The sequence below is a fragment of the Anomalospiza imberbis genome, chromosome 6, assembly GCF_031753505.1.
Source record: "Anomalospiza imberbis isolate Cuckoo-Finch-1a 21T00152 chromosome 6, ASM3175350v1, whole genome shotgun sequence".
NCBI classification, from domain to species: domain Eukaryota; kingdom Metazoa; phylum Chordata; class Aves; order Passeriformes; family Viduidae; genus Anomalospiza; species Anomalospiza imberbis.
In genome coordinates, this window is record NC_089686.1 from 6,548,398 (window position 1) to 6,565,198 (window position 16,801).

At 41.6% G+C, this 16,801-nt stretch overlaps 1 protein-coding gene across 1 annotated transcript in view; it reads right to left on the bottom strand.

Moving 5' to 3' along the window:
- The window catches only part of KCNH5 (potassium voltage-gated channel subfamily H member 5), a 148,945-nt gene that overhangs the window by 29,327 nt on the left and 102,817 nt on the right, over positions 1 to 16,801 (bottom strand). The window contains exon 9 of the mRNA XM_068192164.1: positions 9,564 to 9,816. Coding sequence (XP_068048265.1) covers positions 9,564 to 9,816 — 253 coding nt within the window. The remainder of the gene's footprint in view (positions 1 to 9,563; positions 9,817 to 16,801) is intronic.

A 16,801-nucleotide genomic window follows, 5' to 3' on the forward strand; every position in this document is an offset into this window, starting at 1 on the left:
TTGCCTCTTGCTGCCTGGTTTGGCCAGGACCTTGGTGTGTGGTTTGTGGCTGACACCTCAAATCCTGAAGCAGAAACCATGGTACAAAGGATATTTTTTCTTTCAAGCCCCAAGAGATATCCCAGCTCTGTATTTTAGCAGTTATGAAAAGGGAACTCAAATCAGTCAGCCAGTGGCTATTGATTTCAGGCACCTCGAGCAGCCCCTTGATGAAGGTTAGGGATGTTACAGTTCTGGCATAAAAAAGGTCATGAATTTTAGTATTTCCTCTTTTAAGAACTTTTAACATTTTGCTCCACTCTATTGTGGAAACACAGAGGGGTAATCTATCCAACCTTATTACTTTTAGGGGTCAGAGGCTTGATTTCTCTATTTCCATTTCTGCTTTTGGTATTGTCTCCAGTAAAACATATCTAACATTTCTCAGGCAGACTGCAATAAAATGTGCAAGTCCTTGTCTTCCCTTCTCTGTTTTTATTTTCTAAAAAATATCTCTATTACAGAATCATCCCTTAGAAAGGTTATAACTGCATCTCATTGAGCTTCTTTTGATTCTACATATTTTTATGTAATTAAATTTAACTACAATACATAACACAGCTGGTATAATTTATAAAACAAGGTGCTTTAAAATGTTTCCTTTAATACAGAGCATTTTCTAGTAACATTATAATTTATCCACTGTACTCTTTTGAAATTACCTTTTGCAGTTAATTGTCCTTGTCTCAGAGTTCAAAACCCAGTTTACAGACATGCTTAACAGAGTTACATAATTTATAGAAAACAGTCCATCTCTGAAATGCAGAAAATTGCTTAATGGATTTGCTCTCTGAGGTGGATACAGGACAGAGCTAAATCCTACTTTCAGAGCAGAGTGCAGTTAAAAGACAGTGGTTTTACCACTGAAATGTGAGCAAACCACTTGTTCTCTTTTCAAATTTAGGCTAATATGTGATTAATTTTACCGAGAGGTTGAAATCAGTAGATGCTCACCCCGAAACTCAGGACAACAGTGTGTTACAGAATCTGTAATCTGTATATAGACCATGGATACATGAAATAATATTCATAAGCTTGAGAAGATCTTGTCCTTCAGTGTGGCAGGGATGTGGGACTGCACTGGTTGGGACTTAAAGGCTGGGACAAAATGAACTGAATTTATTCACTCTTCCATGAGCCATCACTCACTGGATTTGGAGGGTGAAACTCTAAACTCCTCTTACATTGTGGTTTATACTCTTCAGAAAGTACAAAATCTTGGAAGTCTTTAAGGGATCTTGAATTTGACATTTCCCACACACACTTCTGAGCTTGTTTGCTGGTTATAAATGTGCTAAGGAATGTACAGAATGAAAACAAAACCTACCAGATTCTCCAAAACAACGCCTCTTTTTTCATAAATACAGAGATTAATGTGCTATACTTTATCCCTATTAACTGAAGTTCACTGTGCAGAGGGAGGTAATTATTCACTCAGGACAATATCAGAAGTTAGGAAAAATTCTTTACTCAGCGGGTGAGGAGGCACTGAACAGGATGCTCAGAGAAGCTGTGGGTGCCCCATCCCTGAAATGCTCAGGGCCAGGCTGGATGGGGCTTCGAGCAACTTGGTCTAGTGGAAGGTGTCTCAACCCATTCCATGATTCTGAGGGTAATTTTACACATTGCAACTAAATAAAAACAAAATTTTCAGGGCTGCAAAACAGAAAATTTAACTGGCTAGGTCTGTCACAGCTACCCAGGGACACATACAAGTATTTTTCACTTGCAGGGGATGTTCAGAGCTCCAGGGAAAGTGCTGCTGGGGCTGAGCTGGGAATACAGAGGTGCTGATGCAGCCTGCATAATTTCCAAAGATTCTCTGGAGATTTATCAAGGCCTTAGTACATTCCCTCCAAAATCTGCCCTGTCCTGAGTGCTGACACCTCTTGAATGGAGGCAAAGCTCTGGGAAACCCTCCTGCTCCTGCTCACAGTGCCTGAAGCATTGCTGGAAGAAGGAATGCTGTAAATTAGAGTACAAGGGAACTACCTGCATACATTTTACACATTACAGATTCATAAAATCCTCTGGGTTGGAAAAGACCTCTAAGATCATCAAGTCCAACCCTTAACCCAGCAATGCCAAATCCCCACTAAAACATGCCCCTAAATGCCACATCCACAGAATTGTGGAATCATTGGGTTGGAAAAGACCACTAGGATCACAAAAATTCAGATTTTTGCAACAGAAAGGAGCATAGACAGCAAGAGGACATGTGAAGGGTGTTGGTGGCAGGCATAAGTTTTGCTGAAATACCTACACTGCTATAATTCTAAATACTATGTATGTGTGCCTGTACATAAAATATACATACTTTTTTATGCATATTCACATAAATATATTTAGGGGCAATCATATGGTATGCAGCTGTGTAACAGGTCAGGATATTTCTATGCACTGCTCTACCTTCTATATTCTGATAACCTAGCCAAACAGATCTGGGGGGACAGATGTTCTCTGCAGCCTTACACCATGGATTGACCTGCCAATTTGCAAGACAGGAGTTCATGCCTGGACCTTTCAGGTAGAAAAATTCTTAAGGGCTTTATGGAACCACCCAGGAGCTTGCAGATGGAATGAAAAAGTGTTTGAACTCAGAAACACTCTGTTTAAACAACATCTCAGAATCCGCATGTGTATTTATGTAAAGAAAAAATTTATCCTTCTTCAGATGGGGACAGAAACTGAGCTAATAAATATCCTAGCCAACATAAGAGCTTGATGGATCCTTTGGACAAAAGTTTAGACAGGCAGTAAAAGAATAAATTCTTGGTGGGAAATAGCACTGAGTAAAAACACATAAAGGGAACCAAGTCGTCTTAAGGAGGTGTTTTTCTGTGCAGTCTTAGCTAATAAACCAGCTACCCTTTAACCATTTCAAAATATCTGCAGAGCCTCATCAGTCACACTAGCACGAGCCGGACATGATGAATGATGTTGGCTTTCCATCAGGATGCACTCAAATCTTAATCTGCTCATGAAAAGCAAAGGCTGATGTTGTTTGAAGATCAGTAAAACTGTATCACAGAGAGAAAATATTCATCCAATCAGCTCAAGTGCCAAATACCATGAAGTGATGGCAGCACGCACACAAATGGAGGTCATAATTACATATTTTGGTGTCTATATTCATACAAATTCACATTTCTGTGTATCTGCAGTGAAACCTCCTGCTGCAGGACAGACATGTCCCAAACTTATGTAGAAACCCACTGAGCAGAGAGTGAATCAGCTCCTGAATCAGCTCCAGAGCAGCTCCAGGATGGGTCAGTGAGCAGTTCTGCATCTCCTTACCACAGCACACTGGGACTGGTTGCACAGGTTTACAAAATGATGCAATATATTCATGGAATAAAATCCATCTATAGCTACTAAACAGAAAAGATTTCCCTCTGGGTGAAATATGTGTCCAGTGGATGGCTGGAAACTTTCTGGGGAAGCATAACAGTTTCCTTACTTCACCTTCCTACTTTCTCCTGCACATCTGCTATTGACCACTTTTGGAGACAGGCTGCTGGGCTGGCTGGATTTCTGGGTGTCCCAGTTGGAGACAAATTTGGGAGGAAAAAAATGTGAGAAAAATAGGGGATACCTGAACATAAAGTCACCCCAAGACATTTGGCTTAGCTGAAATGGTTGTTTCTGCCTAAAGAGGGTATCTGGAGAAGGTGGGGGTGATGCAGTGGTGCAAATCCATCAGGTGCACTTCCCATCTGGGACATCACTGCCAGCACAGCCCAAGATGTGCAGAGATGATACTAAACTGTGAGAGAGGTCTTCTTGCCCCTGTGAATGGCTCAGCCTCAGCTTTTTCTGGGGCACCCAGAAGGGCCAGAACTTCCTTGAAAGTCAGATCAGAGCTGATCACTGAGCTGCATATAAACCCACCCCTATGGGACTGCACGTGAAAGGGCAGAATGACAGGAGAAAACAGCATTTCCAGCCTCTGAGGCATTGTCAAAGCAGTCAGTAAAGCAGCAATGACAAGAGACTGTGCCAAAGCCCTGGTCCATGCTGGCAAAGGTACTTTGCATTATTTAACACAGTGCAACCTTCCCCATCTGCACCTGGAAACACAAAGGAATTACCTTTCTTCCACCACTCAGGACTGCTGCAAGCAGGGCCCAAAGTCCAGAAAGATTTCTCTCCTCATCTCTCTCATTTTTGCGCAAGTATCATCACTGCCTCACATCCTTCTAGGAGCCCCAGCTCCTGGAGACAGATTATTTCCATTTTGATTTTATATAGAAATAGGTTTCTGTCCTTCCTGACTGAGGAAATAAACCTGAAAGCATGACCATTCCTACCACCTTGAAAACTCGTAGGGCAAATCAGATTGCCTCAAACTGTAAGTCTGATTTAAAAGAAATGTACTACATGATTTTTAAATAATTTTCTTATTCTTGGGCTGGCAAGACTTTCAAGTTTTGTCAGTGAAGCATGCAGATCTAATTCAAAAACATATCAATTCAGAGAAAGGAATCTTTCTGACTCTGGAGGCTGTGGATCAAATCTGTAACACTAGCTAGCACTAAATTAAGACTGATGTTTCTTATAATAATTAACCATCATTCAGAGACACAAAAATATATTAAATTTACAAAACAATATGAAAAATCCAGGTTTGTCAGCAAGAACTAATGCCACTTTTGAACAAGCATCAGTGGGACTAAATCTTACAATGGTACTGCAGATGTCAACCCAGATCTGCAAGACCTGACTGATTCCAAGGCATTTAAGGAGAACTGCACAGTGCAAACCAGCAAATCACTCGTTTTCAGACCAAAACCCTTCAAATATTTTGCAAAATACTTTCAGATTCAGCACTTAAAACCCAGCCTAAATCACATTAATCATTTCAGTTCTGCAAGCTGAAAAAAATTCAGCCCTTTCCTCTATGAATCATTTTCCTCTTAGTTAATTTAGAGCTTTAACTCATTGGAACACAGGGGACTTTTCCTATAGATGAAATAGGACACAGCCTGTTCTGTAAATTGCTACCAGGTGCATGCTACTAACCTGGGGAAATGTTCACAATTAGTCTGCCTCGGTCGACTTCACATGGAAAACAACATAAAAGTTCAAGTATAAATTAACAAGAGCTGATTTGACACAGGGGCCGATTCTGCCACCCTCATTCCACTTGAGAAGAAACCCAAGCTACAACTAAAGAAATTAAAATCAAGCAATTAGCCACTAATACTGTAAGATGAATTGGACTAGCAGGTTTTCATGTCACAACGTGCACCACATGCACAGTCAGTCTTGTCCTGCACAAAGCACATGCCCAGCTGCCCAGGCATGGAAATTCAAAGTGCTGATGCATGGATACCAAATATCATCTTGCTAATGCCCATGGATGAGAGCTATGGAGCTCCTGGGATTCCTGCTCACCCAAATGGGAGCTGCTACTTGATCTTCCTCTAAAGAACTTTTCTCTGTGTGATTTGGTGGGACACTCAACCTTTTGACCTCCAAACACAAGTAGCACTAAGAGCAGAAAAAGACTCATCCCTATTTTCACTCGCCGTACCAAACTCAAGACACTTGCTTTACTCCTCTGATACTGCATCATATCCCCTTCCCAGATTAAAAAATGGAAATATGTGGAAAATATTTCCAAATTATTTCCAAAAATTATTTGGAAATAATTAATGAATCAGACTTTTAATAAGGTCTGGTTGTCTAATAACAATTAACAATGGGTTACTTTGGAATTATATGCACAACATGCTGAGAATTAACATGTAATACATAAAGGCAAATAGCTGAATACTATGGGATCAGGACCCTAAGCGTGGCTGAAACATGAGCTATTAAATTTATATTCATTCTGACCTGAATATCATACTGAGTTCACTCAGCAGCAAACCCCACCAGGATTTCACTGCTCAATATATTTTTATCGCTATGCAGCTTGAGCAATATTTTTGATCAATTCCTACAATCAACATCTGAACGCAGTAGACCATTATTTTGCTGCTGAAAAAACAACTTCTTTAAAGCTTGTTAATCAATATGCCCAGTTTAAGTTACTGCACAACTTAAACAGCCAGCTGTGCAAGTAGCAGGAGCTGGAAAGCAACTTTCAGAGCCACTTGGCTGGCATTGCCACCGATGTGTAACTCCTCATCAGGAGCAAATTCAGGTTAATTGCAGCAGGGTGAATTATGAGGTGCCCTCTGGTAGCTGATGCCTCTTTTCATTAGCCTGGGGACTCCAAACCCCTGGTCCTCCCTGAGATCCTTTGCTGGTAACACCTCCCCGTGCAGAGCAGTAGCAGTTAAATTGTTTACTCCTGCTTGAGATGGTGGAAAATTACTGACGTGCCTTCTCAGGGTCACCTCGCTTGCTGGGAAAGTTTGGATAATTAGAGACAAGACTGTTTGCCCTTCTCCATTCTCCTGGCAGCTGCAGATGAGTTATGTTAAAAATGTCCGTGTCTCCTTTTCCCCAGTGTAGCAGCACCCTGCACATGGAGTGCTCCCTGCTACAGCCGGGACCTGCAAAAGGTGGGACACTGCTCTCGAGAAGGGGAGGTAACTAATGAGGGGAACATAATGGGGCACCTGGATATCTCCTTTAATGAGTCCTAAAAACTGCAGGTCTACAGTTGGAGTCATTCTCTTACTGTTAGTGTTTCTGTAATGCTGATTGCTGCAGCGGCTGCGCGTTTAATTATCCACAAATGAGAACAAAATCAAACTGGGGGGAACCAAATGTCACAGTGCTCCAAGTTGCCCTGTCAATCACCAGGCTTCACCTGATTTCAAGCACAGAGAACACCAAAGCTGGCATTGTTGAGGTGGGAAGAAAGCTGCTGAAAAAAAGGATGGCTGTTCCATGAAGGTGGAAAAAAAGAAAAGCACCTGGACAGGATGCCAAGTCTCCTGAGGGCACTGTTTCTGCAGACAGGGAGGCTGGATGTGCCAACTCACCCTGGCTGGAGGCAAGGGAACATGATAAGGGAAGATGGACAAAGGGAAAAAGCAGCAAAATCCATGGAGTGATGCATGCCAGGACCTGAGGGGGGATGAAGCCCTGCACTTTGGACGGAAGCACGAATGTCAGAGACGGGACATGATGGTTCTTAACCTGTTTTAATGTTCCTACCTGACTCACTTCTCTTGGATATTCCACATTTAAAAATACATCAAACCATCCATCTGTGGGTATTAAAAAACCAAAACACCCCTTCTCTCCCTCTCTCTCTCTCTCTCTCTTTCCTTAAGTAAGGCAAACAACACACTACTGTATTAAACCACATTGCACTATTATTTCCCCTGCAAGGAGCAGAGGCTGCAGACAGCATGTCCTGTTCATTTTCTGCTCTCATAGAGGAAATTGATGAGGACAAGTTTCCAAAGGATACTTATTGCATTTCCTCTACTCTAGGTCACTGCTGGGTGGTGGAGAAGATGGACAGACGGGCAGCACAATCCTGCAAGTTGTCTTTCCCTGGGAAAACCAGTGTGGCAGCAGATGCTTGGAGCATTCAAAGCAGGTACTGAGGCTTTCCCATTAGTCAGTTTTTTTAAACCTGGTCTCCCCCTTAGGCAGATTCATGTTCCTTGTGCTTGAACTTCTCAAGGCAGAACAGATCAGTAAAAATTATGTTTTTTCACTGTCTGATCTGCAGTTAATGTTTCAGGTGCCACAGCTGCCACTAGAAATGTCTTTGCAACTACATCTGGGAGAGATATTCTTGCACAAGTGAATTTTTAGGACTCAACATCCCATAATTACTCAGTTCACTACTCTGCTAAATAATCTGTCAGAGCAAGTAAAAACTCTTCAGTGTGTTCTAGGACTAGAGGAAGCAGTTTATCTTGCTTTAAGTTGCATTTACAGGTTCTGCCAATCCCTGTAGTACATGATGAACACAGCTCTGAATCATGAAAGCATTGAAGCCACTTTTGGTAATTAAAGGTAATTCATTTAACCAGATATGGTTAAAACTCATTCTGGTCAAATGGGGATTAACATAGATACTAGATTTAATACATCTAAGAGGTAGAAACAAAAAGTTCTTACTGTTGTGTCATTCCAAAACACAATATTCATTAATAAATGCAGTCAAGTTTTGCATGTAATCCAATAGTGGATTGCATAGCTCTTAGTTCAGTAAATTACATACTTATTGTTTTCATTGTAAAAACCATTTATTTGTTTAAGTACTGCTACTTCCTCTTAAGCCTTTTGTTTTTTAAATAACTGTAAGCAAATACAAGATATCATCACTGAGATTAATTAAAAAATGAAATGGTCCAGTGAGCTGGAATACAAGGAATACTTTCCTATGGAAATTGTTGATTTAGGAGCTTTCATCATAATGACTTCACGTCTGAATATGGAAACAGATTCATTCTTACACTAAATCTCTCCTTTTTAAAAACTTAGTGGACACTAGAATACAGAAAGGTGCAGCAGGTATTTCCAAAGAACACGGATGTGAGTTTTCCTGAACTCATACTCCAGCTGGGAGAATCCAAGGGATGCCCTGGGGGAGCTGTTCCCATGCAGCCCCATCCACACCCTGCCCAACCTCACCCCAGCCCCAGGCTCACACACATTTTTAGGGAAAGACATCAGGAGCCCTCTGGAGCCACCCTTAGAGGGAAGAAGCAGTACAGAGTTTCAGTGGGGTCTGAAAGCTGCCCTAGAACTAGGAACCCTCTGGATTTGCCCTCAGGGACTGACAGCACTACTTTAAGATAAGGCAAATATTCAGCAGGATATGAGTTCTACAATAAATGGGTCTATTTGAAACAGGCAAGACAGGCTCTGGGTAGTTTTTCTGCAGAGCCACCAGATTTTCCTCCACATAGTTCTGCCTCTGAGGAGGATTCCTGCCCCCACAGCGGTGCTGACCACTCAGTCCCACACGTGCTACACCTTTCCCAATCCCATACAAGCTAATGAGGCTCTACACTGGGCTCTTTCCCAAAACCAGACAGCACAGTGGAGGGAAAGGGTGATTTACCTAAATTCCCCCATTACTCAGACCTCTCATGACTGTGGTTTGATACATGGTGTAACCCCATCCCTTTGCAAAGTCAGATCAGTCTCTTTTTATTTTCTGTAAAGCCAGCTCACTACAAGCAAAAAATTTTCCTCCTTGCATAGACTGTTTGCAGGCGTTATTCTGGGCTAGATCACAGACAAATGAAAATCCCAGTGCGAAGGTTAATGTGGAAATCCTCCTGAGGGAGTAACACAAAACAATGTGCATTTCCTCCATTTAAAAGGTGTCAAGCACACAGATGCCATTCTCTTCTGCTCAGAGACACTGTAGCTGTGCCCAGTGAGCCATACTGGGCAGAAAGAGCACTCCCAATGGCACAAAAGATGAAGGATTTGCTTCTAGAAAAGGATCTCTGGACACAAAGCATCTCCATCTTATGACAACTGCCAGCTTCCCGTAGTCCCAGCTGATGTTAGGCAAGACTCGTTAATATTCAAACCTCAGCAAAAGGAAAACACACACAGACCAGAAAGCATTCCAGCAGAGATCACAGTACCTAAAATAGCCACCACCTCGTCGTCCTGGATGACTTCCAAGGATCCTGAGACCACAAAGCAGAGAGCATCAACGCTTTCCCCAGCGTGGTAGATGAGGTCCCCCGGGGCACAATGGATGGTCTGGAACTCCACGGCCAGGGCTCGCAGGCAGCCGTCGCTGGCCAGCCGGAAGGCAGGGTGCTCGTTGAAAACCTTCCGGTTCAGGTGCACGCAGATGTCTGCTCTCATGTCCTTTGGGCAGATCGAGAGGACCTGGATAAAAGAAAAGATGGAAAAATAATCAGCTGGGCATGCGACACCAAGGCCACCGCTGTGTGAAATAACTGGGTGGGTGGGTCTGAAGATGTGCCTGCGGGGGGTCTTGAAATCCATCCATCCATCCATCCATCCATCCATCCATCCATCCATCCGTCCGTCCGTCCGTCCATCCATCCATCCATCCATCCATCCATCCATCCATTTCATAAAGCTTCTAGTGGGAGTTTTATTCTGATTTGGGGTAATCTTTTCCTACCCATCTACTGCTTTCACTTCGTCTGAAAGGGTGATGTTCTGTTACACTCTGCTCACTCCTCACAGCTCTCACACTCATTTCCAGAGGTGGAAATGCTCTGTCCTGTCTGTGGGTGTCCCTCCAGACCTGGTGCCCAGACTGTCTGCCTGCTGCTATGCTCAATCTCTGCAGGAGCACAGAACAGAGCTGAAGGAGCTCGAGGACATGCAAAGACAGACCATCCACAATAGAAAACCACCACATTTTGTTCACACTCAGAAAACCCAACCTTCAGAAGTCTTGATGTAGTGACCACTTACCAACACATGTCCAAACATATCCAGGGCTCAGTTTCAGTGAGATATACAAGGAATTACCTGCTCAGGAGGGCCTACTAGACTAGAAAATCCAAAGAGATTGGAGGAAAAAGTATATTGAAACCTCATGAAATGTAAAGTAAAGGTGAGTGAAGAACCGTCCACTAAAACATCTTCATTGTAGATCAATGAAATAAGACCATAACTAGTTTCTTACCTTAAACACCTTTCCCTATTGAAACAGTAACACAAATACACCTGAAGAAAGAAAGTGAAAACCTGTGGGTCTTGTTGGGTTTGTAAACTGTGTTTAATATCTGCACAGCCTCCTAAACACACTAACATTCTTATAGCCCCAAAATGCACAGTAGCTAATTGCACTAAGAAACACATAAAGCTCTTAATGTTTTTTCCAGGATAAATGATAGAAAAGACCATGAGACTAAGAGCACCCTGGAAGTCTCATATCAGGAAGACTGCAGATCAATAGCACTGATTAATTTCCCATCTTATGGAATTAATCTGGCAGCTTGCTCTGCAGACAGTGCAGGAGACAGGGACACTGGGTTAATGAGTTGACTATCATGGAATAATAGCAGAGGGAGACTCTGGTAACCCTGACTAAGCTTTGAGGTAAATGGTCATGTTAATGAACTCAAGCCATGATTTTAATTTCTGTTTAATGCAGGAGAGGTATAAAACAAATTACTGCAAAGTGTTATTAAAGCTCTTAAAGCACAGAATGTGAAAAGAATAAGTAACTTCTATTTTAATAATAATAATAATTAGTCATTTTCTTATTCAGATAGATCAAAGTGCCTTTGGGATCAAAGACATAATGAATGCAGAAAGGTGAAACAAAAGTTATTCTCCCATTCTCTGTACTGTGACAGTGTGTGGTGAGAAGGGGCTACTGTAACCATCTGCACTAACCTCTTCCACTCCAAATGTTCCCATTAATCCCAGAATACCTAGTAAAATTATATCCTGGAAGGCCTTGACTTAATGTCTGCCAATGCTACGGGGTATTTGTTCCAATGGACAGTTACGCTCTCTTTCAAAACGTGTTGTTTCTGAACTCACTTTATTTTTTTAATTTTCAGCCAACAGCCAGAGAATATATGATCTTGTTGAGATAAAAGACCTGCAATACTCATAAATCTCTTCCACATGTAGGTGTTCGTAGAATATGACCATGTCACCTCTCAATCTTGAAAAAACAAGAGAGATAGAAGATGCTTTTTCTGTCTAGCACTATGAAGCACAGGCTCTCTTTGAAAACTTCCCCCTGCATGAGGTATTCTCACTTACAACCAACTTCCCAGAGCTACCAGATCACTAGTTTTTATTTTAGTTAACAAAGAGTAAGTCAATTTGAATTAATAGTATTTTTTCTGTAACAAAATGTTGTACAGAACACATTCAAATCCCATGCATAAGTACCTTTTATCACAAAAAATAGTAACAAACACATTTGACAAGGCATATTCTCTATAAGCCATCATTTGCATTAGTAATAGTATCTTGTCTGAGTCACTGTAGACCATATTCTGTATCACATTTCCATAATTTAGTAGGGGCAAATGTCAATTTTACAAACGTCGATTTACCTGAGTCATTCCATTTGCCAGTAGAAATATGGGCATGTCTTATTTTCTCAGTTAAAAAAAAAAAAAAAAAAATTACTTTTGAGAGTGATTGTTTCACCTTGGCCTTACTTGTGGATCAAACAGAAGGTTTGTCTTTATTACAATAAAACAGAAACATGCCATCTTTCTTCATCTCAGTAGTAACTTAATGAAAAATTCTGCTTTCTTTTCTACCATGATTGATGATTTTGAACATTTTTATCTACTCTTGGGCCTGAATCATGGTTATAAGTTTTTTATGTCCCTTTAATACTTTCAGAAATTTAAGTGCTTTTGACTTAACAAGGCCACGAGCTAGAAATGCTCAAACATTGCTCTTAAGAAAAATGTCTGTGTTCATACATGACTGATTACCAAATTTCAGCTTTTGAGCTTCCAAACTGCAGAAAAAAATCAGTTAAACTGTTGCAGAGATTGTTCCTGTAAGATTCTGAGATGTTCCAGGACCCTTTGTTTGTCTGGACTCTAAAATAATTGTGTCCCTCAAGAATAAACGCCACTTGGATGCAAAGCAGCATACCATTTCCTCACAAATACAGACTTAAATTCAGAGTATTACAAGTGAACACTCAAAGAATTATTTTTTTTATAGACACAAGCAGCATATCTATCATTACACACTGTAATAAGAAGAGACAGAAAGAATATCCATTGCACAGAGAAAAGCCAGTCTTAGAAAACATAATTCAGGAATTTTGTGATGCCATGATAAAGTGATTCTCCTAATGACAAATCACTGTACAGAGATATATGGAAATATCAGTTATCAACGACATCAGCAGTAAATGAGTAATGATCTAAGAGTTAGCCAGGAACAAATATGCTTAATTTGATTTTTCTTGCCTGCTACATAGGCATTGAGAACAGAGAATGAAACAGATGACAAGTAAAACAAATATTTAATATTAGAAGATTTGGCAAGGCATTGTTGACTGCTATAGATAAATGTAGATACATGTAGGGAAAAAAAGAGAGCAAAGATAGCAACATTCAGCTATGTGTTTACTGCATGCTCTTCAAAGGAGCACTCCAAATTCAGATGAATATTCATGAAAATGACCCCTTACTGACAATACAAGACTTTGGACATTCTTATTGCTCTCACTGAGATCTCAGCATTTTTAAGGCAGCATGAAACCAAAGAAATACAAACTAGTAGCACCATGGCTGTCCCTGAGTCCATACTGTGTACAAATGCACACGTGTGGGTGCAAATAAAAAAAATTAGGTTAAGGGAGAGGACACCCTGCAATGCTCAGTCAGTCTCCTCACTGTGAGGGAAATGCCTCCAACACACCCTGGTAACACAACCAAAGCTCTGCTGGGACACTGGTTCTGCCCTGTGTGTTCTTTCGGCAGCGCAGCAAAAAACCACCAAGACAAATTTCTTAAGAGGAGAGTTCCTTGGAGATTCCGTGACCTTTTGAAGTGAAACATGCAGTTTGTAAGGCAGGCAGGGTATTCAGGTGGCTGAGGGCAATACTTTGCTAAGTGAGGGGTTTGGAGCACTTGGAAGGGACAGGTGCTTGTGCTGCTACAGAATTTGCTCTGTAATAAAACTGCAGCCACAAGACTGCAGCCAGATCTCCCCTACGTGTCCAGGCAGCATGAAAGTACTGAACCTCCTACATATGAGTGCAAAATCAGAGGAGAAAGCTGAATTCTACCCAGAGGAGAATCTTTGCCGGCTGTACCAACTCTGATTTTACCAGGAAAGAAGCAAGGCTCCCTGAACAGCACACAGGTATCCACAAAGACCTGAGCCACTACAAAGCTGAGGGAGGAGAAAGGAAAGCACAGAATAATATTTAGCACCTTCCCTCTTTGCACAGGAAAGTGAATCTCCTCAAAGCCAGTGTAAGACAATTGCTGAGCTCTGCCATCACCACCTGGCACCCGGCTGATACAGACCCCAGCACGACGACTCCCAGAGCAAAGACTCAACAGCACCATCATGTCTAGATCATCTCATATGGAAAATGCTGACAGTGAGAATGGCTTGTGGTTGCTGCTAGAGGCAGGAACCAGCTCTGGAAGACTCATAGGGTATTGGCACAAAATGTCTCACAGTCTTTTCAGCTCGAGATTTGCCGGGATGGGGAATTAAACTCCCCAGGAGGTTCCATCTGATTTTTTAACTCTCTCATCCATTTCCTCAGCATGTGCAGGCAGTTCAAGATAAGCTTCCTGAACAGCTCAAAGAGCTCTACAGGGAGCAAAGATTATAAAAAATCCAAACAAAAGCAAATTAATCAAAACAAAAACTGCACAGATTAAGAATGTGTCCAGACAATATCTTTTAGGATGGGTTTACAGGTTTAAGTATTTGCTAAAAATCTTCCCCAGCTGGAAGACACTACAGGATGGCTTATCAGGTGTTACAGAATCTGTTAAGACTTGTCAACAAAAAGGGCAGAGGCCAGTGAATAATGAACATTAGCTATCAATCCTCTTTCAGCACACAGGATTCCCACATTTTGGGGGTTGTAGGTAGGGAATATATTGACTGATGGCCAAGCCAAGAGCTTTGACATTCTATGGTGTAATAACTAGGACTGTTTCCTGAATGAATAACTGTAACAAATATCAGAGATACTAAAAATGCCAGCTTTGAAAATAAAGAAAATAAACTCCTCCAACCTCAAACCCATTTGAGGCCACAGAAAGGTCTTTTTATTTTGTGGAGAAAGGCCACTCTGGGTTTTCAGACATATTCAGCAGTCAGAATCAAGGTCAGCTCTTTACCAAAAAAAACCCACAATACTCACTAGGCAGCTGACCAAGTTACTCAGATTTTTAGAAAGATTTGGCTCATATGAGTATGGAATGCTATTTCAGGCCTGGCTAAAAGTGTTACATTTTGCACTGGATGGAGGCCAAAGAGACAAAGGTAAGAAAACAGCTGATTGGCAAATCACAGCATTTTTCTGTAATAATCAGGTAATTTTGTAAGGATCTCAAAGATGATGTATGGAGCTGAGCAGTAATTAACCCTGCATGCATTAGGGTAGTCTTTAACACATCACTGAGTATCTTGGCACTAAGAACTGAATGTCAGCAGCAATGGTGTGCTCTGTTTTAATTGCACTAAGATCCAAGGTCACTTGGATTTAAATGCTCTGAAATCGAGATCTGAAAATCACAATTAAGTTGAGTTTGGGTTGTTTTCTTATTAATAATATATGATCTGAACCAGTGACTAAAATGGATGGATTTAGTGGTATCGCAACAAAATTAACTTGTTTCTTTAACCGAGTAACTGGTTAGAGACATTAAAAAAAAAATCTCCAGAAATTGCCTGTAGAGTCCATTAAATTCAGTTTGTCAACACAGATAGAACCTGGCTAAGGGTTTGAAAATCAGGGCAAGATGAAAGGCAACAACATGTCTTTTAAGGAATCAAGTGGTTCAACAGCACAGGGACTGCTGGTCTGTCTAATGCACTGAAAAGTGGCACACTAATCCACAGATGACCCCAAGTAGTAGGTCCAAGGTTGCCTAAAGGTTGCATATTTAAAGGTTTTATAGTTTTCAATTTTGTTGTCATATCTACAGCAACCAAAATTATTGCACAGCCTTTTAATGGGGCAAGGGATAGCACACTAGTGGGAAATCTATCCTTATAAAACAACTTTTTATATAAAACAAGGAAAAGAAACAGCAGTAAGAATGTGTCATACATCAAAGAATTTCTCAAGTCACAACAGTTTCCGGCACTTTAGGTCACCCTTGGAAGAATGGAATTGTTCAGTGCACTATTTCATTTTGTGCTTCTTCTGGAGGTGGCTTTATTTTCTCACATGCAGCATTGTGTAAAGACACTTAGGGAAATGAAGGATGAAAACAGATGTGGATAGACCTTCCACGAGATGTGGTCAGGAAATGACAGCTCCTTTGTCTCCTCCATCCCTTTGGTGACAGTGCCCAGGAAATTGCCTGGCCCATCCACTCAGGGACTTATTCCCCCAGGAATTAAGCTCATGACCTGCTCCATAGCCCTGGCATCTCCTGAAGCATGACAAGTTCACCATTTATTCTGTATTAATCCCAAGATATTACATCCAAGAGGCGGAGATAACTGTGAATACTCTTTCATGGTCCTGTACAGTGCATCCAGGAGGCAAACAATCCAGAAAGGGGAAAAAGGAAGCCCCACCAGTGCACAGGCCCCACTCACAGACCCATGGGAAGGACAGTGAGATCTTGAGCATCTCTCCTGCATCCCACTCTCCAGAGATCTGTGGATTCCAACTGTACCTGTTCCTAGCTCAGCTCTGGGAGGTGAAGCATGGCTCCTTGTTCACCTTGTCCTGATCGGCAAGGAACGACCAACAACCCCTACAACAAAACAAAAATGCTTGTCCAAATGCTTTTTACCTGCCCTTCCCAGCAGGGAACTGTGTGCAGCTGTCACAGCTCGTGTTGTGGAAGTTCTCTTTGGCCACAAAGCTTGGCAGGCTTCTACTCCTTGGTCATCCACAAGGAAATCCAGCCAGCACTGATGGGCACCTCAGAGTGATGGGACATGGCAGGAATGGCAGCCTGATTCCTCTATTTGCCTCAGGGCATCACTAATTATTTCTACAGCTCTTGAAGCTCTTATTAACAGTGAACATTAATAAGCTGCACTGTCCCCATGTAGATTCATGTTGAATGAAGTTACAACCTGTGTCTATTTACCATAAACCCATCCCCTTTATGCAAGCTTAGCAGTGAATAATTCTAATACTGTGTTACGTTCCGGTGATTTCCGTTTCAGTCAGTGCAATGTGGAATTG